Source organism: Chiloscyllium plagiosum, unplaced genomic scaffold, assembly GCF_037043375.1.
Source record: "Chiloscyllium plagiosum isolate Xiang-an unplaced genomic scaffold, Cpla_swu_hap1 HiC_scaffold_28, whole genome shotgun sequence".
In the NCBI taxonomy this organism is placed as follows: Eukaryota; Metazoa; Chordata; class Chondrichthyes; order Orectolobiformes; family Hemiscylliidae; genus Chiloscyllium; species Chiloscyllium plagiosum.
In genome coordinates, this window is record NW_028270166.1 from 4,386,264 (window position 1) to 4,411,726 (window position 25,463).

The following is a 25,463-nucleotide window of genomic DNA, read 5'->3' on the forward strand; positions in this document are numbered from 1 at the left end:
TGCTGGTGGCAATGCCTTAACCCCTGGAATTGTCTCCTAGAGGAAGGTCACCCTAAACCTTTCTGCATGTCTCCTCCTTTATACCTCCCTCTCTGAGCTGTTGACTTTCTATCCTGATATCTCCCTTGTGTCATGCAATTAATTTCTGCATTATTACACATAGTGATGTGCTTTGGTTGTTTCATTTTTTTTAAAAAGCATGTCTATTTACAAGATGTTCCCATTTTAGGTATCATCTTGACTCCTTGGTAGCCCTCTTGCCTGATTCCACAGGCGGTCTTAATTCCCACAATGGAGCCTTAAAAACGTGTGATGCAGACCAACAATGTGAACTTGACTAACGTTCTTCCCTCAACCAACAATAGAACCAGTTCACGGCCCCTCTAACCGTATCAGAAAATACTGGAAAAACTCCGGTCTGGCAGCATCCTTGGAGAGAGAAAGAATTAACATTTGAATTCCATGGCTCCTCTTTAGAAGTACTTGATGTCTACTCAGCCACTGATGGTCACCATTAGCAGCTATTCATTCTCCCAGGCTGACCGTTACCCATGTCCAGCTGTTTTTCTCTCTTTGGGCTCCCCCTCCACCTATTGCTTACTCCTCCCCTTCACCCACACCCACACCCACACCATCTTCATATATACCAACCTTTTCCTAGCTACAAATAGTTCTGAAGATGTCACCGGACCCGAAGGCTTAACTCTGCTTTCACTCCACACAGGCAGCCAGAACTGCTGAGTTTCTTCAACACTTTGTAGTTTGGATTTCCAGCATTCACAGTATTTGTAATCTGGCTGTTCCTTTATCCTAGTGTGTGGGTGTCTACAAACGGCACTGCACTCCATGATATTTATGATAGGAAATGCTTTTGAGCACTTCAGCGCCATCTGTCCAGATCTATCTCCAAGCTTTTCACTGTTTTGTGCTTTTCTTATCTGCCTTTCCATACTTTCCAAGCCAACATAAATGGGATGTGACAACGTTGCAATGACCTGTGTAGCAAAACGGAAACAAAACTCTGCTTTGTAACTACTCTGAGCCCCATTCTCCCATCACTCGTCAAGCACCTCGACTGACAAAAACTTGCTGGCGCCTGCTAATTCCTTGATTTTGAAGATTTCTTCCTCTTATTATTAAATCCCACCATGGCCTTTTCCCCTCCTCTATCTCTGTAACCTTCACAGCCTGTCAGATGCCCACAATGCTTCAGTCTAGTTTCTTGTGCATCCCTCTGCCATTTGTGGTAAAGTCTTCGGCTGCCAGGGTCCCAAGCTCTGGAACTCCTCTCCTCTTCACCTTCTCTGCTTCTCCCACCTTTTTTTTTTTGAAAGTAACTCTTTCCAACCTTCCTGTCTGTCCAAGCTTTCAGTCGTCTGTGAAGTGCTTTGGGACACTAATGGTTCTGTACAAGTGCACGTTTTTGTTGTAAGGGCAGAAAGAGCTCCCACTTGTTTGTGTGTACACTTTTATTATTTTTATGCAGCATTACAAAAATATGACAAAATAAATAAAATAAATAAAACCTTTTTGCATGAAAAGGAAACTAGTTAAAAAACCTCTGTACATCAGTAAAATGGAAGATGCGGTGATGAGACTTAATTTGCTGGTACTTGATGATTCACTCTGCTGATAAACCAGAATTGCGAGATCCCAGTCCAGTTTTCTCTAATATGTTCCTGTTAACAATTCCACAGATTCTGTTTTTGCATAAGAACATTTGATAGCAACACCAGAGCTCTCAGCTTGGTGTCTTCGCCAATTGCCACACTGATTTTTCAGGAGCATGGTCTTAGTTGTGTGGATTGCTTTAGATTACAGGATCAATTATTGAGAGAAGGTAAGTTAGTAACATCAACAAATATAGCAATTCTCAGGAATAATTGTACTGAAATAAGCTATCTCACCAAAACAAAAGTCTTTCTGATGAGGCATTAAAACTGTTTGTTGTCTCTGGTGGATCTAAAAGGTCCCACCACCACCACCACCACTATGTTCTCCCAAGTGTGCTGTCTGCTATTGATCAGAGCCTGCATCACCAAAACTAGGTTCTGTTATTGTAAAATTGCCATAGGGCTGGTGCTGGTTTAACCCGAGGGTCATCATGCCTCAGGCCAGGGGAAGAGGTTGAGAAGGAGAACCCTTCATGATAATCTCAGCTGGTGTGGCAATTGAACCCATGGTGTTGGCACCACTCTGCATAACAAACCGGTCATCAGAGCTAACTGAGCTAACCAGCCCCTTATCTATTATTTACAGATCGGTTGAAAATTTGCTTTTTTTGTCATACATCTCTTGATAGAAAACTGCTCCCAGTGGATACAGTCTTCTCACTTTCCAAGGCTCCACGCATAGTTTCCATGTGAAGCAGCCTTCAATCTGTAATTACCGGTATTTTAATCCAGTTTAATCCAAGAAGTCTGTAGCATGAAAAGGTGCAACATGATAGAAACAGGCCATTCAGCTCAATCAGTTCATGCTAATTTACTTGAGTCTCCTATCTTTCTTTCTAATCAACCTGTTCAAGGATGTTATTACACATCTCTCCATCAGGTGGGACTTGAACCCGGGCTTCCCGGTCCAGGAATAGAGAGACTATCACTGTGCCACATGCAGGTGCTCTCCTGTCTTTCCCATATCATTTTATCATCATAACAACCTCTTTCCTCCTAGACTTCTCTAACTTCCATGTAACTGTATCAATACTACTTGCTTCAACTTTCCCTTTCCAGATTCCCATTGTTCTCTGGGGAAGGAGTTTGTCCTGAATTTCCTACTGGATTTTTTTTTTGTAACAATCTGATGAGTGGCCTCTTCCCCACAGAAGGAAACACATTCTTGGTATCTGCTCGGTGTTAAACATAGTAATTTTAAAGACCTTGATTGGGCCACCACTCAAAATTCTTAGTTCAAAAGAAGAAGCTTCAATAACTTCATGATGTATAAGCCTACACAATTATACTATTATTCTTGGAATTTTATCTGCACAATCTCTGGTGCCTTGATATGCTTCTGATAATAGTGACCAGAACTGCACACAGTATCTAAGTGTGATCTGATCATGTGTGACACATTTAGCAAAACTTCTTTATTTGTGGAGGAATAGAAATGACAAGTAAGGGCTAGAGCTTGTTTTTTGAGGTTCTACTGTCACAAGCACTGAAAATATAGGAGAGGATGGGGGACAGGAAATCATAAGTTTAGCTGTGATGCAGCTCTGGTCCTTTATTGCCTGAGCATTTCTAACTCTGGGAAGGCTTTGGAAATACAACTAGATCTGGCTCCATGAGATAAATAAAAGGTAAAACAAAATAAAGCTAAAACGAAAGGAATATTGTTTGTGATTTGGAATTCTGTCTGTTCTATTGGCTAGTGAAACTCTCCCACAGTAACAGTAAACTTCATATTTTGCAATCAATGATCCAAAACTCGGCTGCCTCTTAGGTCTACACTCAAAGTCCTGTTGCCTAATCACCTTTAAGCTTCTGACCTACAATGGCTCCCAGTCAAGCAATCGTTTGCTTTTAAGATTCTCATCCTTGTTCAAATTAGCCTTGCCCCTTCCCCTTCACCGCTCTCTTGCACTGTAACACTCCAATTTCTACATGCATCAATTTTTAGTTTCTTTTGCACTCCCAATTATGATTGCTCTGCTTTTGGCAGCCATGGCTTCAGCTTCCAGGATCCTAAATTCCTGGAACCTGTCACCCTCTTCACCTTTCCTCCTTTAACTCAGTCTTTTAAAATCTACCTCTTCAGCCAAACCTTTGGTCACCTGTTTTAGTATTTTCTTTAGTGGCTCAATATCAGACTTTTGTTTTATAATCACTTTTCTGACACGTCTTATTATATTAAAAGGTGCTATATAAATATACGTTATAAGTTGGACAATAAATACCTTGTTGAATTTTGGCTGAGAAAAATCTAATGTTTAACAAAAGAAACTGCACAATAAAATGTACCCGATAAACGCCAGTAACACTGCACAAAGTAAACAGGAAACCTGGAAACCTACAACCATTTGATGCGATCACCTCTTGAACAAATTAGCTTATCTGTTCTCCATTTTAAAGCCAAGGCTTATCAGATAACTTAAAAAGCTGTTTCCTTCTATTCTCTCTCCTGCCTTGGTTATTAAGCCCTTTCTATAAACAAATGTATATTACTTATGTATATGTACATACTCACAAAGGAAGAATAAAATGGCTTAAGTTCAAACAGTGCAAAGTCATTGGCTCGTGCAGAAGACGTTTAGCTGTCAAAGGATGTTTGAACAAAGGAGGGAAAAGAAGACTTTCTATGGACAAGAGCTTAAGTTGAAGACTGCTTTCATCATCTGTGCAGCTTCGTTTGTTATCGGGCAATTGAGATTTCTGGCAGTGAGTCACCGAGCTTAAGTATAGTTATACCTCATCAGCTTCCCTCTCCTTTTCCAGTCACAAAGTAAGATGACTGAGTGGTGACAAACCTCTCAAAGGGAACCAGTTTGTTGAGCAGTAATGGTACTTGTCTGGGTCAGTGCTAGTAACATCAAGCATTTTCCGATCTTAGCAGATGTCCTGTTCCCAATGGGATTCTTCAGTCTCTGCCATATGAGTAGCCAGGCTCCCTTTCCCAATCAGATGACCAGTTTGTTGTTAAAATTGGGGGTAGTTTGGTGTGGGACTCAGCACAAATCAGGAATCATATGACCCAATCTCATTTCATATAGAATGCAGCCTCATCAAGGTAGGAGAAGGTGAGGACTGCAGATGCTGGAGAGTCAGAATCAAAAAGTGTGGTGCTGGAAAAGCACAGCAGGTCAGGCAGCATCCGAGGAGCAGCAAGGCCCTGATGAAGGGCTTATGCCTGAAACATTGACTCTCCTGCTCCTCAGATGCTGCCTGACCTGCTGTGCTTTTCCAGCACCACACTTTTCGACACAGCCTCATCAGAGACAAGAGAGTTTCATCCCATCAACTTAAAATCAGTTCTTCCACTTATAGCAAGGGCCCTATGATGGGCGCTGCTGGTTGAAATAAATAGTGAAAGAAGCCTTCAAGATTTAATTGCATCTTAACCAAACAATGAGGCAGTTGAATTAGGCAATAACATCGTCAAAGTGTATGGATAGACCCTTACTCTCTCTCACCACTCAGGCAGAAGCTTGTGAATTTGAGCCCCAGTCCAAAGAACTGAGCACATAATTCAAACTGACCCTCCCTTTGCAGTACAGAACAGAAGAGTGTGACTCTGTAATAGGTGCAGTCTTTACGATGAGAATGTTAAACTGAGGCCCTGCCTGTCCTCTTGGGCGGATGTTAAAGATACCATCACACTATTTTGAAGACAAGAGGGAGAGTTCTTCCTGAGGTCCTAGCTGGTATTTAATCATTGATCAGCATCGCCAATATTATGCAGTCCTTATCACATTATGTGCTATGGGATCTTGCTATATGGAGATTGACTACTGCATTTCCTACATTACAAAAGCAACCACAATGCAAGAAGTAATCCATTGGCTATGAAGCACTTTGGGTCATTGCAGGGTCATGATAGGTGCTACAGGAATGCAAGTCTTCCTTGGAGAAATTTGTATTCTATGAAATTTAACTAAATTCAGGTGACACCCTTCATGTTACCAAATCAATCAGCCAATAAGCTGAAGGCAAGCTGCATATTATTTTAAGGAAATTTAAATAAGAGAATTTTAAAGTTCTGATCTAAGTTTTATATTTAATCAGGTCAAAACTGGAACTATACATATATGTTGAAAGAGTTTCTTAGTGCACAGAATATAATACATGCTTATATACAATATACACTTTTATACATATAGAACCATAAGAAACCCGATTCACCATATATAGATCGAGAATAATAAACAGCTGTCTGGGAATTGCCAACAGTTCTAAAGACATTAGCTTCAAGAGCAAAGCTACAATCCTTTGAACATCAGTAGAACACCACGAGTGAATCATAGCCTCTAACACACGGGTCAAATTTAGAATTGATGGTTCTCTGGGCAGCTCTTTGCAATGATGGAAGCAGGCTTTGGGAAGTCAAGTTCCCAGTCAGTTCGATCCCCGATAACCTCGATCTCCTGAAGTGGTGTTTCTGTCACACTGAAATCCCCGTCCCAGCGTGAACTACTTGCTGCACCTTCCATTGAATGTTCTCAGCCATTGTTATCTTGGGCTTTCCTACCCTGTGACTCATTCAGTCGTTCCGTGAAAGAGTCATACAGCACAGAAACAGACCCTTCCTTCCAATTCGTCCATGCCAACTAAGTTTCCCAAACTAAGCTGGTCGCATTTGTCTGCATTTGGCCCATATCCCTCTAAACCTTTCCTATTCAATTACCTGTCCAAATGTCTTTTAAATGTTGTAACTGTATCTGCATCTACCATTTCCTCTGGCAGTTTATTCCACATACGACCCACCATCTGTGCAAAAAGGTTATGCCTTAGATCCCTTTTAAATCTTTCTCCTCTCATCTTAAAACTATTCCCTCTAGATTTGAACTCCCCAACCCTATGGAAAAGACCTTTGCTTTCAACTTTTCTATGCCCCTCATGATTTTATCTATATCCATAAGGTCACCCCCCAACCTGCTACATTCCCAGTCTATCCAGCCTCTCCATATAACTCAAATCCTCCAGTCCTGATAACATCCTTGTACAGCTTTTTTGCATCCTCTCCAATCCTTCCAAAAACAACGCGACCAGAACTGGACACAGTACTCCAGAAGAGGCCTCACCAACATCCATCAACCCCAACGCCCCGTAGCCCAACATTTCAACTTCCCCTCCCACTCTGACGAGGACATGTAGATCCTGAGCCTCCTCCACCGCCGCTCCCTCACCACCAGATGCCTGGAGGAAGAACGCCTCATCTTCTGCCTCAGAACACTTCAACCCCAGGGCATCGATGTGGACTTCATTTCCCCTTCCCCCAGCTCACCCCAGCTCTAGCCTTTCAGCTCAGCACCGTCCCCATGACCTGTCCTAACTGCATATCTTCCTGTCCACCTATCCACTCCACCCTCCTCTCTGACATATCACCTTCATCCCCACCCCCATCCACCCATCCACCCATTGTACTCCTTGCTACCTTCCCCCACCCTCCTCTCTGACCTATCACCTCCATCCCCACCCCCATCCATCTATTCTACTCTATACTACTTTCTCCCCACCTCCACCTCCACCTCCACCTCCCTCTCATTTATCTCTCCACTCTGCAAGCGCCCTGCCTCTATTCCTGATGAAGGGCTTTTACCCAAAACATCAATTTTCCTGCTCCTCGGATGCTGCCTGATTTGCTGTGCTTTTCCAGCACCACTCTAATCTAGACTCACCAATATCCTGTATAACCTCAACATGACATCTGAACTCTTGCACTCAGTAGTCTGAGCTATGAAGGCAAGGTTGCTAAATATCCTAACCCACCTTATCTACATGTGACATGACTTCCAATGAACTATGTACCTGAACCCCTAGGTCCTCTGTTCAACAACACTCCCCACAGCCCTACCATTCACTGACTGGTGAACAAACAGTGAAATCCAGACTCTGAGTTTACCCTGTCTTCAAGTGACAGGTGCAATGCCTTTACTTGGTGATGATTTGTTTGGACTCTGATTTTGGGTTTGGCCTTCAGTTAAGCTTTTGATTGAATGGACAGATCACAGAAAAACATGCAGAAAAAAGGCCAATTGGCCCATCGAGCTTGTGACACCTCTTTGGTAGAGTTCTACAACAATCTTGTCATTTCGTTTCCTTCAAATATTTATCCCGTGTCCTGTTAAAACTACTATTAGATTAGCTTCTACTTCCCTTTCCATCTTATTTTGCAGATCACAACAACTAGTGGTAAAAAAGTCCCCTTTATTTCCCTCTTTAGTTGTTTTGCTCTTAAATCCATGCCCTCTGGTTCCTCCTGCCAAGTTTCATCATAGAACACGGAACACAACCATTGAGGGTTGAAGGGCCTGTACTGCACTGTCTCAAACCACTTGGAGGTTGGTGGGGATGAAATAAAATTGGAAAATAGCTTTTTGTTTACTTGATTAAAATCTCCTGTGATTTTGAACTATTCGGCTAAATATCCTGTCAACCTTTTCTTGTCTAAGAACAACAATCTTAGCTTCTCCAGTCTCTCCACAGAACAAAACACCTTCATCCTGAAAATCATTCTGCTAAATCTCTGTGCCATTTCTAACGCTTTCCTCTCTTTCCTGGAATTTGACATAATACTTGAACTGATTTCCAAGCACTTATAAAGGCATTATGCTTTTTCCTTTGCACTCTGCCTCTATTTACAAAGCTGACAACCTTGAATGTGTCTGTTCCAGCAGCCTGCTCAATTCATCCTGTTACCCAAACCATCCCCCTTCCAAATAGCAACATCCCTGTCTCTCACTGCATTAAAAACAAAATCTGACTTTTTTTTTCACACTCTTCCACATTATGTTCCATATGTCACTTTTTTGGCAACTTACTCAATCTTTCTATATCTATTCAAGATTTCTTTGTGTCCTCTTCAGAGCTAACACATTCTCCCCGTGTCTGCGTGGGTTTCCTCCGGGTGCTCCGGTTTCCTCCCACAGTCCAAAGATGTGCAGGTCAGGTGTATTGGCCATGCTAAACTGCCCATAGTGCTAGTGCATTAGTCATAGGGAAATAGGTCTGGGTGGGTTACTCTTTGGAGGGTCACTATGGACTGGTTGGGCTGAAGGGCCCTGTTTCCACACTGCAGGGAGTCTAACCAGTCTAAAGCTTTACACCAGACTATATATAGTATACAGGTACATATGAAACAGGTGCAGGAGTAGGCCATTTGGCCCCTCGAGCCTGCTCTGACATTCAGCGAGATCATGATTAATCTCATTACTCCACATTTCCCCTTACCTCTGATAACCTTTCACCCCTCTTGGTCATCAAGAACCTACCATCTCAGCCTCAAAAACTATCAGCAATTCTGCTTCCACTTTTGAGGAAGAATTCCAAAGGCTCACAATGACCTGCAAGTAAAAACAGCAGCCCCTTCGTCTCTATCATAAACAAGTGACGAGGGCGGCACGGTGGTTCGGTGGTTAGCACTGCTGCCTCACAGCACTAGGGAGCCGGGTTCAACTCCAGCTTGTCTGTGTGGAGTTTACACATTATCCCCGTGTCTGCGTGGGTTTCCTCCGGGTGCTCCGGTTTCCTTCCACAGTCCAAAGATGTGCAGGTCAGGGTGAATTGGCCATGCTACATTGCCGTAGTGTTAAGGGATGTGTATGTTAGGTGCATTAGTTAGGGGTAAATATAGAGTAATAGGGTAGAAGAATTGGTCTGGGTTACTCTTCAGAGGGTTGGTGTGGACATGTTGGGCTGAATGGCCTGTTTCCACACTGTAGGGATTCTATGATCCCCCCTCATTGTGAAACTGACTCCATCAGCAAATTTAGATACATTACAGTTAGTCTCCTCGTTAGGTCATTGCTGATATATTACATCTTGCTGAGGCTGATTTATGATAATTCACTAGTCCTAGCCAGCCAACCTGTTTTCTTTCTGTTGGTCAATCCCCCGTACATGCCCCAATCCAAATTTCATGCACAAACCTCCTTTTGAACATCAAAATGCATGACATCCACTCTTAAAACAATCCTTTGCAGATTTCCCTTTCAGAAATATATATTGCCTCTGCCCGAACATATTACAATTTTCAAAGTGCCCTGTTAGCACATCCCTATTAATAGATTCTAGCATTTTTCCCGAGTTCCTGCTGCACGCACACTCTACATAAATGATTGTTCTGTACATTTCATTGGTGAAAATGTTTAAAGTCTTTTTTTTGACTTCATTTATTTTGGGCAGATTCTTGGTTATTTTGTGAGAGGTTCCAGAGTACAATGGCTCAAATGTTGACAGGCAATTAAAAGCATCCCTTGTATTAAAAGTAAGCAGTCAGAGAGAGGAAGATTAACAGGAAATTCACTGCTGTCCCCTGACAACTTTAAACCAAAAGTCCTCGTATCAGTGAAAGCAATGGTCTTCACTAATCACCTTGTATAAAAAAAAACCTGAAGATGATGAGAATCCTATTTATCAAATACACACTTCCATCCCTGAATTTTTTTTAAAATAGATGCACAAAGTTATGACAAGAGGAGTCAAACTTTTAAACTTTTGTAAACAGTTGTTTCCAACCCAGTTTTCACTTTGCCCGCGATGAACACTTGTGTCAGTCCACGTGTGTAGCTTCTATCTCTTTGTCATGTTAATGTTTGGGGCTGCTGGACTCCTCAGACGGGTGTGAGCTGCTGGGATCCTCAGGGTTGGCTGCCTCAGGGAGCCCATTGAGGTCGGACTTGCTGGCGGCTTTCTCACTGCCTTCAGAGGAGGACACAGCCGCCCCGGTTTTGGGTTGGCTCGTGGTAACGGTACTGGCCCCATTGCCTCCGGAGCCCGCGGGGTCAGACTTACCAAAGTTGAAGAGCTTGCCAGGATTGAAGGGTTTGGTGGGAGACTGAACCTTCTCCCTCTCAGCAGCTCCTTCCTTCTTGCCGTCTGCTGGCGACTTCAGGAACTTGAAGCTCAGGAAGCCTGGCAGCTTGCTCTCGCTGCCAGTGGGAGACTGGGGGGTCTTACCAGGGACGGTGTTACCAGCTCCGCTGCCTGACAGGAACTTGCCCTGGAGCGGGATGATCTGCTTCAGCTTGAGCACATTGTTGGATGCCAGGAGGGAGCTGGGCCGCTTGGGTTTCTCTGCAGTGAGGCAGGACGGAGCTGCCTTGGATTTACTGTGAGCTCGGCTGTGAGCTTGCTCCGAGGATGAGGAGCTGGACTTGGCCTCTTCCTTGCCCGCCTCCCTGTCCTTCCGGGACTGCACATTCTCCTTGTGTTCCTGTCGGTGCTTCTCTTCTTCCTCTCGCTGCCTCCTCTTCTGTTGTTGCTGGTAGTGTTGCTGTGCCTGCCTCTCGTGTTTCTGCTCCGAATGGAAGGATATTATAGAATGATTATTAACAAGCTTCTCACCCACCCTGTCAGAACACACACTGTGCAATCAAAACAATGAGGCTCGTGTGGTGCAGTGGTAGTGTCTCTACTTCTGTGACAGGAGCCCACCTGCTCCCGAAGGCTGTCAGAACATCCTGTCTGTCCCCCTGCAAACACACTGCCCTCTGAGAGGTTGCTCTCAGCTAGTACCTGGCAATTACCACACCAGCTCCCAGCCAGCCCAGCACACGGCCGTACCTTAAAGGCCTCCCTCCGTTGATATTCCAGTTTCGCCATTTCCTCAGCCACCCAGGCAGGAACATCAGGGATTGCGATTTGCAGCACGTACTTCAGCAGGAACGCAAAGTGCTGCAACAATCAAAACTACTTCATTGGAGATATATCAACATGACATACCCCACACCCCTCACTGTACCACCGTGATATACCCTGCACCCCTCACTGTACCACTCTGATATACCCCACACCCCTCACTGTAACACTCTGATATACCCCACACCCCTCACTGTAACACTCTCTGTTATACCCCACACCCCTAACTGTACCACTCTGATATACCCCACACCCCTCACTGTAACACACTGATATACCCCACACCCCTCACTGTACCATTCTGATATATCCCACACCCCTCACTGTACCACTCTGATATACCCCGCACCCCTCACTGTAATGCTCTGATATACCCCGCACCCCTCACCTCTCATTGTACCACTCTGATATACCCCACACCCCTTACTATACCAATCTGATTTACCCCACACCCCTAACTGTAACACTCTGATATACCCCACACCATCACTGTAACACTTTGATATACCTCGCACCCCTCACTGTAACATTCTGATATACCCCACACCATCACTGTAACACTTTGATATACCTCGCACCCCTCACTGTAACATTCTGATATACCCCACACCCCTCACTGTACCACTCTGATAAACCCCACAGTCAAGAATCTGGTGCTGGAAAAGCACAGCAGGTCAGGCAGTATCCGAGGATCAGAAGAATCGACGTTTTGGGCAAAAGTCCTTCATCAGAAATGAGGCTTTGTGAACCTAGGGGGCTGAGCGATAAATGGGAGGGGATCCGGCTAGTGGGAAGGTAGCCTAGAGTGTGATAAGTAGATGCAGGGGAGGGTAATGGTGATAGGTCGGAGAAGAGGTGGAGTGAATGGATGAGAAAGACGATGCCAGTGGTGCCACTCTGGAGGCTTGGGACTGGGATTAGGTGGGGGAGGGGAAATGAGGAAACTGGTGAAATCCACATTGATGTCCTAGGGTTGGAGGGTCCCAAGGCGGAAGATGAGGTGTTCTTCCTCCAGGCGTCGGGTGGTTAGAGTTTGGTGGTGGAGGAGGCCCAGGACCTGCACGTCCTTGGTGGAGTGGGAATGGGAGTTGAAGTGTTCGGCCACAGGGCGGTGGGATTGGTTGGTGTGGGTGTCCCAGAGATACTCTCTGAAACAATCTGCAAATTGGTGTCCTATTTCCCGGATGTAGAGGAGACCACATCGGTACATTACATTAGTGGAAGTACAGGTACATTTCTGTTGGAAGTGGAAAGGTCCTTTGGGGCCTTGGGCAGAGGTGAGGGGAGAGGTGTGGGCGCAGGTTTTGCTCTTCCTGCGGTGGCGGGGAAGGTGCCGGGAGTTGGGTGAGGGCTAGTGGGGGCGTGGATCTGACAACAGAGCCGCAGTGGGAATGGTCTCTCCGAAACGCTGATAAAGGTGTGGAAGGGTAGGTGATGCGCTGAAAGGCATCATTGACCACGTGGGAGGGGAAATTGCAGTTTTTGAAGAAGGAGGCCATTTGTAGTTTTTTATGGTGGAATTGGTCCTCCTGGGAACAAATGCAGCAGAGACAGAGGAATTGGGAACAACGGATGGTGTTTCTACAGGAGGCAGGATGGGATGAGGTGTAGTCCAGGTAGCTGTGGAGGTTGGTGGGTTTGTAGTAGATATCCGTGTTGAATTGGTTGCCAGAGATGGAGATGGAGAGGTCCAGGAAGGGGAGGGAGGTGTCCAAGATGGACACCTAAAGCTACCTAGAAACCACAGCTACCTGGACTACACCTCCTCCCATCCTGCCCCCTGTAAAAACGCCATCCTTTATTTCTAACTCCACCACCTCTGCCGCATCTGTTCCCAGGACGATCCATTCCATCCTAGAAAATCCCAAATGGCCTCCTTCTTCAAAGACTGCAATTTCCCCTCTCACGTGGTTGATGATGCCCTCCAGCATATCTCAACCATTTCCTGCATCTCTGCCCTTGAACCCCACCCCTTCCAAATCAACAAGGACAGAACACCCACCCCCGTTCCTCAACTTCCGCCCCACCAACCTCTAGATACATCACATCATCCTCCGCCACTTCTGCCACCTACAAACAGACCGCACCACTAGGGATGTATTTCCCTCTCCACCTCTATCAGCATTTCGGAGAGACCATTCCCTTCACGACTCCCTTGACTTCAACACCCCTCCAATCCCCCAAGAACATGCATATTCTGGGCCTCCTCCATTGCCAAACCCTAACCACCTGATGCCTGGAGGAAGAATGCCTCAAATTCTGTCTATGGACCTTGCAACCACACGGGATCAATGTAGATTTCACCAGTTTCCTCATTTCCCCTTCCCCCACCTTATCCCAGTCTCAAGCCTCCAACTCAGCATCACTCTCCTGACCTGTCCATAGTCTTTCCCATCTATCCGCTCCACCCTCCTCTCTGACCTATCACCATCGCCCCTACCTTCATCTACCTATTGCATTCTCAGCTACCTTCCCCCCCAACCGCACCCCCCTCCCATTTACCCCTCAGCACCCCCCGGGCCCACAGGTCTCATTCCTGATGAAGGGCTTATGCCTGAAACGTCAATTCTCCTGCTCCTCAGAAGTTGCCTGACCTGCTGTGTCTTTCCAGCGCCTCACTCTCGACTCTGATCTCCAGCATCTGCCGTCCTCACTTTCATCTGGTTAATATACTCCACACCCCTTTTACCTCCAGGACCACTACAAGGATGATGGCCATCTCGGGACTGAGTGAGGGAAAAAGGCGCTGAAGTTGTCCACACTGGCCAATCAGATAGCAGTTCACGATAATGGCTAACACTCCCATTGCCTCCATCACATTCTGTGGGGAAACAGTGAGAAACTGAGGGTCAGTTGAGGCACAGACTCCCCCTTATCCAGCCTCAGGGTAACCTGCACAGGATCAGCACAAAGCAACTAGCTCCAGGTCAGTGAGCAGCAATGTTAACACAAAGAAACAACCCTCAGTTCCATTTCATTGAAAGGAAAGCACCATCAATCCTACTGTAGATCTTCATACACAGAGCAATCTATACAACATTTTACCAATAAAACTGCAGTGGACTGGATCAAATATGACCACACCTTGTGTATGTTTTACAGAATTGCAGTTTCTCTCTCAATTTTAGAGAATAGCAGTCCCTGTGTAGATTACAGAGAATAGCGACCCCTGTGTATGTTATAGAGAATAGCAGTCTCTGTATATTAGAGATAATGGCAGTCCCTGTGTATACTGTAAAGAATAGTACTCCCTGTGTATGTTATAGAGAATAGCAATCCGTGTGTACATTATTGCCAATAGCAGCCCCTGTTCATATTATAGAGAAGAGCGGTCACTGAGTATATTATAGATATTAGCATTCCCTGTGTATATTGTAGTGAACAGCAGTTCTTATGTGTATTAAATAGAAATATATGCCCTCTGTCTATTATAGAGTACACGGTGTATTGCAGTCTCTATGTAGATTATATAGAACAGTTAATCCTGTGTATATTATAAAGAATAGCAGTCCCTCTGTACATGAGAAAATAGACAGTCCCTGTCTATATTACAGGGAATAGCAGACCCTGTGTACATTAGAGAATAGCAGACCCTGTGTATTATTATAGAGAATAGCAGTTTCTATGTATATTAGAGAATAACAGTCCTTGTGCATGTTATAGGGAAAAGCAGACCCTGTGTATATTATAGTGAATAGCAGCCTTGGTGTTTTTATAGTGAATAGTTTCCATGTGTATGTTGTAGCGAATAACAGCTCTTGCAGGTAAAGCTTAGATTTCACATTCATGTGAAGACAGTACTAACTTGATGTGGGTGAATGTTTGTCCTACCTGCCACTGGCCAATACTGTCCACTCTCTGGCCAAATGGCCTCTGGGAACCAGTGCACAATTTGAAGGCGTCACTGCGGATCTCAATGACGTTATTGATGAGGGCGCACATGGCAGCGAGGGGGAACGCAGATGAGAAGAGCACCACATACCCAAACTGGATAAACATTTCCTGATAATCCTGGAAAGTGTCCTGTGAAAACGAGGGAAGAACCTTGGAGAAGATGTGAACCAAATCATTTGTTCAAAGTGGCTGGGCAGAAAGTGGTTAAAAAGACATTACATTGAGGCATAGAATGCATAGGGGGTTATGAGACGTCTTTCTAAACCATTGGCTCAGTGGGGGTTATATTTCTGAATTAGTGCATTCTGGTTTCGGAAGAATGTGAAGGTGGTGCAGATCTGATTAGTAGGAATGATTTTATGTCAGGGAATAGTTTTCAGAAGCTAAGGCTGTTCTCTTGTGAGAAAAGGAGATTGAGAGGCACAGTGACTTGGTGGTTATCGATGCTGCCCAACAGCGCCAGGGACCTGGGTTTGACTCCACTCTCGGGCGCCTGTCTGTGTGGAGTTTGTACATTCTCCCTGTGTCTGCGTGGGTTTCCTCCGGGTGCTCCGGTTTCCTCCCACAGCCCAAAGATGTGCAGGTTAAGCGGATTAGCCATGAGAAACACAGGGTTACAGGGATAGGGTGGGGATGGTTGGGTCTGGGTGGGAGTTCTTTGGAGGGTCGGTGTGGACTCGTCAGCTCTCTGCACTGAAGGGATTCTATGATTTGATCGAGGTGCTGTAAGTCATACAGGATCTGAGCAGAGAAACTATCCCATTTTTGGAAGGGTCAACAATAAAAAAACAAAAGTGCGAAGAATCAGAGGCAGCACAAGGAAAAATGTTTGCCCCAGAGCAGGTTATTAGGGTTTGGGAAGTACTGCCCGGTGGAGGCAAGTTCAACTGTAACTTCTAATTGGGAATTGGATAATTATCCAAAAAGACAGAAGTTAATGAACAACAGGGAGACTTCTGAGACTTTATAAAGCTCTAGTTAGGCCCCATTTAGAATACTGCGTCCAATTTTGGGCCCCACACCTCAGGAAGGACGTACTGGCACAGGAGCATGTCCAGCGGAGATTCACACAGATGATCTCTGGAATGGGAGGCCTAACTTACGATGAATGGCTGAGGATCCTGGGATTGTATTCGTTAGAGTTTAGAAGGTTGAGGGGAGATCTAATAGAAACTTCCAAGATAATGCATGGCTTCGAAAAGTTGGACGCTGGGAATTTGCTTCCGTTAGGTGGGCACAACCTTAGAATTAAAAGGGGCAATTTAGAATGGAAATGGGGAGACATTTCTTCAGCCAGAGAGTGGTGGGCCTGTGGAATTCATTGCCACGGAGCGCAGTGGAGGCTGGGACGTTAAATGTCTTCAAGGCAGAGATTGGTAAATTCTTGATCTCGCAAGGAATTAAGGGCTACGGGGAGAGTGCAGGTAAGTGGAGTTGAAATGTCCATCAGCTATGATTGAATGGCGGAGTGGACTTGATGGGCCGAATGGTCTTACTTCCACTCCTATGTCTTATGGTCTTAGGAAAAGGGCAGAGGGACTGCAACGAGCTGAATTGCTCTTGGAGAGAGCCCGCACAGGCAAGATAGGCCGAATGGCTTCCTTTGTGCTGCAACCAAGAGGGAAGAAGAAAGAAGCAGAGAAGGAGAGAGGACGTTCGAGTGAGGGGAATAGTCTGAGGCAGTAATGGAGAGGGAAGGAAAGAGGGGAAGCATGGGAGCGAGAGTGAAGGGGGAAACGGGAGCATGTGGAGGGGGGGGGGATTCGGGGAAATGGGGAGGTGAAACATGAGAGTGTGTGAAACCATAGGAGTGTGAAATGTGGGAGAGAAAGGGGAAGCGTGGGAGAAAGAGTGAGGGGGAAACGGGAGATTGAAATGGGGAGGTGTGAAACAAAGGAGAGAAAGGGGAAATGTGGGACGTTAAACATGGGGGTGTGAAATGAGGGAGGAGTGAAATGTGGAAGAGAGAGGGTGTGAAATGTGAGGGGGTGAACTCGAAGGGGGAAATGTGGGAGAGAATGAGGGAAAAGGAGATGAAAAGATGTTGAAGGGGATGGAGAGAGGGAAGGGTTGAAAGAAGGCAAGAAAGGATTAAAGATTGAAAGCATGAGGCAGAGGGAGAGAAAATAGAGACTGAAAGGGACAAGAAGGAAGGGGGAAATATAAAAATAAAGGTGAAACTAGGGGAAACTACAAGAGAAAGGATTTCAAGGGTCACCATTAGATTTAGATTTTAGTGAATTCAAATTTCACCAACTGCTGTGGTGGGTCCTAAACCCATAACCCCACAGCAATTGCCCTTTGGGTGACTAGGCCAGTGAGTTTATCAGGACATCATGTCTTCATAAAGAACAGATGAGAGGAAGAAGGGGAGTTGTGTGGAGGAGCAGATACAGGGAGGTATAGTCAGCAGGATAAAGGTGAGAGTGGGGAGGACAGAGTGGTAACTAGGGAAAGAAACAGAGGGAGGGGACCAAGAGAGATAAGGCAGGGAACGGAGAATGGAAGTGAGGGGGTTGGGAGAAGATTGCAAAAAAAGAATCCTCTCAAGCCTCTGAAACCTTCTCCACTGCCTCAAGACGGAGCACTCTCCTTCGTAGAAGCACTTGTGCGAAGACAGTTGTAATGCAGAACATCCGACAATCAACTTGCTCCCAGTAAATTCCCACTAGTGACTGATCATCTTTCAGTACTGGTGTTAGCAAGAAATAATGTCCCGAACACTGGGAGAATCAGCACCCAGCCTCTGTACCCTGCTTTAAAAGAATGGCAGTGGGACCTTTAAGAAGTACCTGACAGGTTACACATGGCTGTCCCACCCAAACCCCAGCACCTGGGACAGAGCAGGACTACCCCCCCCCACCAGCCCCCATCTCCCCACCCACACTGCATTGATGGTATGCACCCTTTTCAATGCTCGGTGGTGAGAACAAAATTCAGAAACTGGAAGAATGATCAAACAAATCAGAAATGACAAAACAAGGGGGAAAATGAAGATCTGATCCACTAATAGTGCCTAGTATATGCAGGACACCACTGGAGACCATCGTCCTGACTGTTGTCCCAGCTGGGATCAGTGGAATGGCACGGTTTGGGAATGGACTTGGAGTGTGTCTGTCTGGATGGATCTGTGGTTCAATACAGACTGATGTTCTGCAGATTTCCTCTGAGCAGTAGAACGTGATTTGAATTTGAAATCATCACAGGAGAGGGAACAGCTTCACACCAGCAGAGGGAGCAACCAAAAGTGATCCATGACTAAACCCAATCTCTCCAATAGGACTGAGGTGGCCCAGCACTATGTCTGTGTGTGTGTGTATGTGTGTGTGTGTAGGTAAAACAGGGGATTGAGTATCTCAGCACTGCCTGTGTGTGTGCATGTGTGTATGTAGGTGCGTGTATGTGTATATATACATGTGTAAAACGGGGGCAATTGAGTATCTCAGTACTGACCATGTGTGTGCATGAGAGTGTGTATGTGAGAAAGAGAAAATGAAAGAGAATGTGTACGTGTGTGTGTATATGTGTGTAAAACGGGGGGGAATTGAACATCCCAGCACTGACTCTGTGTGTACGTGTGTGAGAAAGAGAGTTTGTGTGCGAAAGAGAGTGTGTGTGCGCGTGTGTGTGTAAATAGGGGGGGATTGAGTATCCAAGCACTGCATGTAACCTGAGTGTTCTAACAACAACCAATTGTATTGATCTAGCATCTTTAATTTAGTATAATGTTCCAAGGTGTTACTGTCAGCCAACATTTGACATTGACCCCTTCAGACTCCCTCTGTCCCTGTCTGGTGATTATTTCAAATACAAATCACATTCTGCTGCTCAGAAGAAATCTGCAGAATGTTAGTCTGTACTGAACCACAGAGCCATCCATTCAGACAGACACACACACTCCCTTCTCCATTCCCAATCCGTGCCATCCATTGATCCCAGCTGGGACAGTGATCCAGTACCTAAAATTCCAGAGGCTGGGTGGAAGTTTTGGGGGGATTTGAAATTGGGGATGAACACGAGGTCAGAATTGGAGGATTGCAGATATATCCTGGGGAACAGGGTCCAAGTCTGGGGGAGATCCTCACACGATGAAAAAGGTGAGGCTGTGAAGGTTTTGAAATTAAAGAGACCAGTTTTAATCTGAGACATTCCTCATTGCGGAGCCAATGTAGACCAGTAGCAAGGAGCTGAGGCCTGGGCAGGAGATAGTGGGAAATCGGACAAGGCAGCAGAGTGTGAGTTTATGGAAGGATTTGGGAGTCTGTTGCAGGTGGTTTAACAAAACTGTGTGTCTTTAACAGGACAGGGTGTGGTTTAGCAGGACAGGGTGCGGTTTAGCAGGACAGGGTGTGGTTTAGCAGGATGGGGTGAAGTTTAACAGGTCAGTGTGTAGTTTAGCAGGACAGTGTGTGGTTTAACAGGACAGTGTGCAGTTTAACGGGACAGTGTGTGATTTAACAGGAGGGTGTGTAGTTTAACAGGACAGAGTGTGATTTTAACAGGACAGAGTGTGATTTTAACAGGGCAGGGTGTAGTTTAACAGGACAGTGTACGAATTAACAGGATGGTGTGTAGTTTAACAGGACAGTGTATGGTTTAACAGGATAGTGTGCGGTTTAACAGGACAGTATGCGATTTGTTGACCAGCACTGACCTCGTATTTTTGCATACAGCTCTCAATTTCTCCCTGGGTCAGAGGAGCATCATCATAATCGTCTGGTGGGTCCATCCAGGAGAGTCTGTTGCTGGGGGGCTCGCTGTTCTCTCCTTGCTCTGTGTTCTTCTCCTTCCTCCTGTGTCTCAGCATCACACTCAGCTCCTTCCCATCCTCTCCACCGTCCCCATCATCAGTCTCTATCTTCATATCGTGCTCACACAGTTCAAACACCAGTCCTCCCTCAGCCCCTCGCTCCACCAGGATTGGACTGCCTTCCTCCATTAGCATACCTTGTATTAGACCCTCCATCTCATAGTTCCTCTCTTCCTTCACCCCCTTCTGCCCACTCCCGGCAAAGCTCACTTTCTTGGAGAGGCGAAGGCCACAGTCCAGGACACTATCCTTGTCTCCTTCCTCCTCGTTCTGCTGCTCCTCTTCCTCAGGAGCACCACAAGCCCCGTTCTCACACTTGCGCTCCTGCTCCTGGTGCCCGTTTCCCCAGTTGGCGTCTGCTTGTCCCGCACTGTCTTCTCCTGGTGCCCGTGCACTCTCGCTGACCTGGCGCGGTGTGTACCTGAACAAATTGCTCAGCATCCTGACTGTCACCTGCAGAGTGAGGTGCCCCTGCTTGTATTTCTCATAGAACAGGGGCTGCAGAACTTCCTTCACATTCAGGATGATCTGCCTGGTTATTAACAGAGCAGCCAACATCTGTCAACAGAAAGATAAAAAAACAAGATAAAGATCACACCGCTGCAGTTGTTCACACACACCAGCTGTCAATATTATTTGTATTCACTTGTGGGATGTAGGTGCCCTGGCTGGGCCCAGGAATGATAAGGCAGTAACCAACTGCCTTTTTAAACTGCTTTGATGAATCAGTCACCACTTCCCAAACCCTCAGCATATCATATCTTTTACTCAGCCCCATGCAATCATCTGCAATGTCCATGGATATTGTTCCAGAAAGAAAAACAGGTTTAATATACGCTCAGTCTCCCCCCCCCTCCCCCACCTCCCCACCCACACACCCCCACCCACCCACACACACTTTCTCTCTCTCAGTGTGGCACTCAGTCCCCTGTTTTAGACACACACACACAGAGTCAGTGCTGGGACACAGTTTCTGGTCCTGTGTTTAACTGCATATTTCTAAACAATTGTCCTCTCTCTGTGTGCCTAGCCTTTTGATGATCACGTGATGCTGCAGATCTTGTAAATCTACAAGTGAGTCTTTGAGCAAGGGCTGATGTCATTATTGTATTCCCTTGGTTGGGGTGTGTGTGTCTGTGAGTGAGTATGTGTCTGTCTGAGTGAGAGTCTGTGTCTGTAGTGAGTGTGTGTGTGTGGTCTGTGTCTGTGTGCGATTGGAGTGTCTGTGTGTGTGTCGAGGGGTGTGTGAGTGTGTGTCTGGGGGGGTGCGCGAGTGTGAGTGTCTGTGTGTGTGTTGGGGGGGGGGGGGGGGGGGGGGGAAGGGATTTGCTGCAGTCTGGTGCTGTCTTTATAACATTTAATCGATGCTTTCTGGGCAGCCCTGCTGCTAATTCTCTCACTCCCAGAGCCAATCATATCTCCCATCCTAACTCATCTCTGTTATATCCCCAATTAATATTCATCAGTTGCAGTGTAATATCAATCATTATTTTTGCAATTATTAATATTTCTCCGTTGGTGTGAGCCATCTTTAGCAAACCTAGTTGGAATTGTCCACTGTACCCATGCTGTAATCCACATGGATAAGGAGTAAATCCTGGGAAATATCAATAGCTGAGTGCAGATATAATTGGCCTCTTCCTGAATCAGTATGGCTCTCTGATTTTCAGATTGTTTGTTTAGAAATATCTCAAAGTCGGTCAAATATTCCAGTATGTGCGAGGGATCCAAAACCCCACTCTCGGCACGGTACTGAGGGAATGCTGAACTGTTTGAGGTTTCATCATTGAGGGGAGATATTAAAGCCAGCATCTCACCAGCCTCTCCTGTTGTCATTCCCTCTTTATTCAGATCAGCTGACCATTGGCTCCGTGTTGTGGGATCTTACTGTGTAAATTGGCTGTCACGTTTCTTACATTGCTGCATTGACAACATTAAAAGGTGTGTCAGTGGCTGTAAATCCATGAGATAATCTGAGGCTGTGAATGGCGCAACAGAAAGTCAAACTTTTTTTTACATCATTCATTATGCGTCAGTCTGGTTTGCAAATCAATCCATTACTGCCTCACCTTTCCCTGTCTTTGTAAACCTGCTCAAGGCCACAATGTCGACAGTTTCAACATGAACCCGAACCCAGGGGGATGGACCCAAACTCAGGGTAAAATCCTAATACTTCCCTCATTTGCTCAGAAAACTGTTCAGGAGAAGGTGAGGACTGCAGATGCTGGAGACCAGAACCAAAAAATGTGGCGCTGGAAAAGCATAGCAGGTTAGGCAGCATCCGAGGGGCAGGAGAATCGATGTTTCAAGCATAAACCCTTCTGGGATTCCTGGTGTAAGGCTGATGCCTGAAACATCGATTCTCCTGCTCCTCGGATGCTGCCTAATCTCAGAGTCATGGAGACGTACAGCATTAAAACAGACCCTTCGGTCCAACCCATCCATGCCGACCAGATAGCTTAACCTAATCTAGTCCCATTTGCCAGCACCCGGCCCATATCCCCCTATACCCTCCACATTCATATACCCATCCAAATGCCTTTTAAATGTAATTATACCAGCCTCCACCACTTCCTCTGGCAGCTCATTCCATACACGCACCATCCTCTGCATGAAAATGTTGCCCCTTAGGTCTCTTTTAAATTCTTCCCTCTCACCCTAAACTCTAGTTCTGGACTCCCCCATCCCAGGGAAAAGACCTTGTCTATTTACCCTATCCATGCCCCTCATGATTTTATAAACATCTATAAGATCACCCCTCAACCTCCGACGCTCCAGGGAAAACAGTTCCAGCCTATTCAGCCTCTCCCTCTAGCTCAAATCCTCCAACCCTGGCAACATCCTTGTAAATCTTATCTGAACCCTTTCAAGTTTCACAACATCTTTCCGATAGGAGAGAGACCAGAATTGCACGCAATATTCCAACAGTGGCCTAACCAATATCCTGTACAGCCGCAACATGACCTCCCAACTCCTGTACTCAATACTCTGACCAATAAAGGAAAGCATACCAAACGCTGCCTTCACTATCCTGTCTTGCTGTGCCTTTCCAGTGCTACACTTTGACTGAGAAAACTGTTGAGTCAGAGAAAGCGTGTGGGACATGGCACTAAGAATAGATCAGGAGAAGCAGAGAGGTGGGAGTAGGGGAGAGGAGGAGGTGAGGGAGGAGGCAAAGAGAAGGTGGGGGAAGGAGTGAGGGACGGATAGGGGAGAGAGTGCAGGGAGACTGAAGAGCATACAGACTGCAGTGAGTGAAGAAGGCAGGCCCCCTCAAAGAGGGCAGTTAGGAACGGGCCAGCCACTGAGCCCCCACATTCCCATGAATGAATAAACAAAGAGGGGAGGTAAATCCAGGAAGGGAATAAGTGGGAGGTGGGAGAGAGAGAGTGGCAATTTCTTACTTAGTAAACAAATTATCCATAATACCAAGAGGGAAAAGCATGGCAACATTCAGTGTTGCTGCAACCTCTCCCCCCTCCCTCCCCCTCCCAACACCCTACCGTCAACCTCCCCTCTCCTCTTGTCTTCCCTCTCACCTCCCCCTCTTCCCTAACCCTTGCCCTCCCCTTACTCCCTGACCCCAGGCTGCAGGATTTCTGGTTTGGAGTAAGGACTGAATTCACATGAAAGCGTGTTTGCCTTCCCATCTTGCCTGTCTCCTGTGCAGTTTGTGCTGACTCAGGGCAATCAACGGCTGCACTGCAGTCTGCTGGCCCTGAGCTGCAGTGCTGTGCTCGGCATGGGGCCGGGCGACGGTGCCTGTTACAGCCTGACTAAACTCAGTACCTCTGCCGTGACTGCAGGAGACCAGTCATTGTGGCCAAGCTGCAGTGACAGAACACAGAGACTTTTAACCCCACCCCTGCTCTCAAATGAATAGCCCCTCTGATCTGGCCGTGGTGGGGGGACAGGCATCAGTGGGAGTGTAGGGAATAGCTAATGGGGGTTGGATAGCAGGACAGGTAAGTATAGTGCAGAGCGACAGATCAGAAGGGCCACTCCACAGCAGGTTAGAGGTAGAGTATGGTTAAGAATTAGTAATGGTAGAGGTGCAGCTGGTTAAGGATTAATTAGTGGTAGTGGTGTGGCTGGTTAAGGGTGGATTAGTGGTGGGAGTAAAGGTGGTTCATGATTAGTTAGTTATACAGGTGTAGCAACAGTATAGTGAAGGGGTATTATCGCTGCACTGTTAATCCCGAGACCCAGGTAATGTTCTGCGACCCAATTTGAATTTTAATTCAATAAAAAAGGTCTGGAATTAAGAGTCCAATAATGACCATGAATCAATGGTAAATTTTCATAAAAACCCAACTGGTATATTGATATCCTTTAGGGAAGGAAACTGCCATCTTTACCTGGTCTGGTCTACATATGTGACTCCAGACCCACAGCAATAAATGCTGGCCTAAGCCAGTGACACACACATCCCATGAATTAAGAAAAAATGTTTTTAAAGCTGGTTAAGCATTGGTTAATAATAGGGTTGTGACTGGTTAAGCATTAGTTAGTGGGAGAGATTGGTTAAGAATTAATAGTACGGGGTGGCTGGTTAAGGGCTGGTTGGCGATGGGAATGTGACTCATTTCATACCCGAAAGGGGCATTAGTAACCAGACGGTTTGTTGGGACCATCTAGTAGTTTAATAGTCTTCATTATTGAGTCTAGTTTTTTTATTTTAAATTTCAGGATTATTTATTTTTCCTATTGAATCCAGGAGTGCTCTTACACACAACAGAATGGTTTATTTCACATTTGTTTAATTAGTTTTAAACTCCACTATGGCTGTGATGGGAACTGAAGTTTTGTTCTCAATGTTTAGTTCAGATCTCTGGATTCCCGCTCCATTACAGCGCAGCCATTGTCTCAGGTTCATGGTCTAGGCATCTGTAGGGTTAGGGGTGTGGGGGTTGGAAGTGGGGGGAGGGGGGAGGTGGGTGTAGGGATATCCAATCTATCCCCAAACTGGCTGTTCTTATATTAGGGCTGTGACTATACATCAAAAAGTACTCCACTGGCTGCGTAGGCACTACATAAATGAAAGGAGATGCTGGAATCACAGGGTGAAAAGTGGGGAGGGAGGGGGAATTTGTACTTATATAGCACCTTTCATGACCTCAGGGTATTGCAAAGGGTTTTACAAACAATGAGGGACACTGTTGCAATGTCGGAAACACAACAGGGTCAAGTTGAACACAGCAAGATCCCGTTACTGCAAGTGATGCCCAGCTAATTGGTTTAGTTCACGTTGCTCGCCAAGTCTTGGGGTGGGTGTTAAGGTGAGAAATGACGCGGCTGGGTAGGGACAGACATCTCGGAGCTTGACCAGTGGGTGCTTACTGACACACTGAGGCTCGTATCAGGCTGGGTACAGAGGCTGACGACTGGCAGCTATCCAAATGCAGCAGAAACAACAAAACTGTTATTGCACAGACCAGCTGAAGTCAGCGAAAAGCAAGGGA

At 46.0% G+C, this 25,463-nt stretch overlaps 1 protein-coding gene across 3 annotated transcripts in view; it reads right to left on the minus strand.

Moving 5' to 3' along the window:
• Window positions 1-7,210: 7,210 nt before the first annotated feature.
• The window catches only part of ano8b (anoctamin 8b), a 129,287-nt gene continuing 111,034 nt past the window's right edge, over window positions 7,211-25,463 (minus strand). For 2 of the 3 annotated variants that reach the window (XM_043721503.2, XM_043721500.2), the window contains 5 exons: window positions 19,846-20,559; window positions 15,129-15,320; window positions 13,987-14,118; window positions 11,223-11,333; window positions 7,211-10,953 (listed from right to left, as the gene is read on the minus strand). In XM_043721503.2, coding sequence (XP_043577438.2) covers window positions 10,246-10,953; window positions 11,223-11,333; window positions 13,987-14,118; window positions 15,129-15,320; window positions 19,846-20,559 — 1,857 coding nt within the window. In that variant the 3' untranslated portion in view covers window positions 7,211-10,245. Of the gene's footprint in view, window positions 10,954-11,222; window positions 11,334-13,986; window positions 14,119-15,128; window positions 15,342-19,845; window positions 20,560-25,463 lie in introns of all 3 variants that reach the window. The other variant, XM_043721501.2, reaches the window with a different exon arrangement.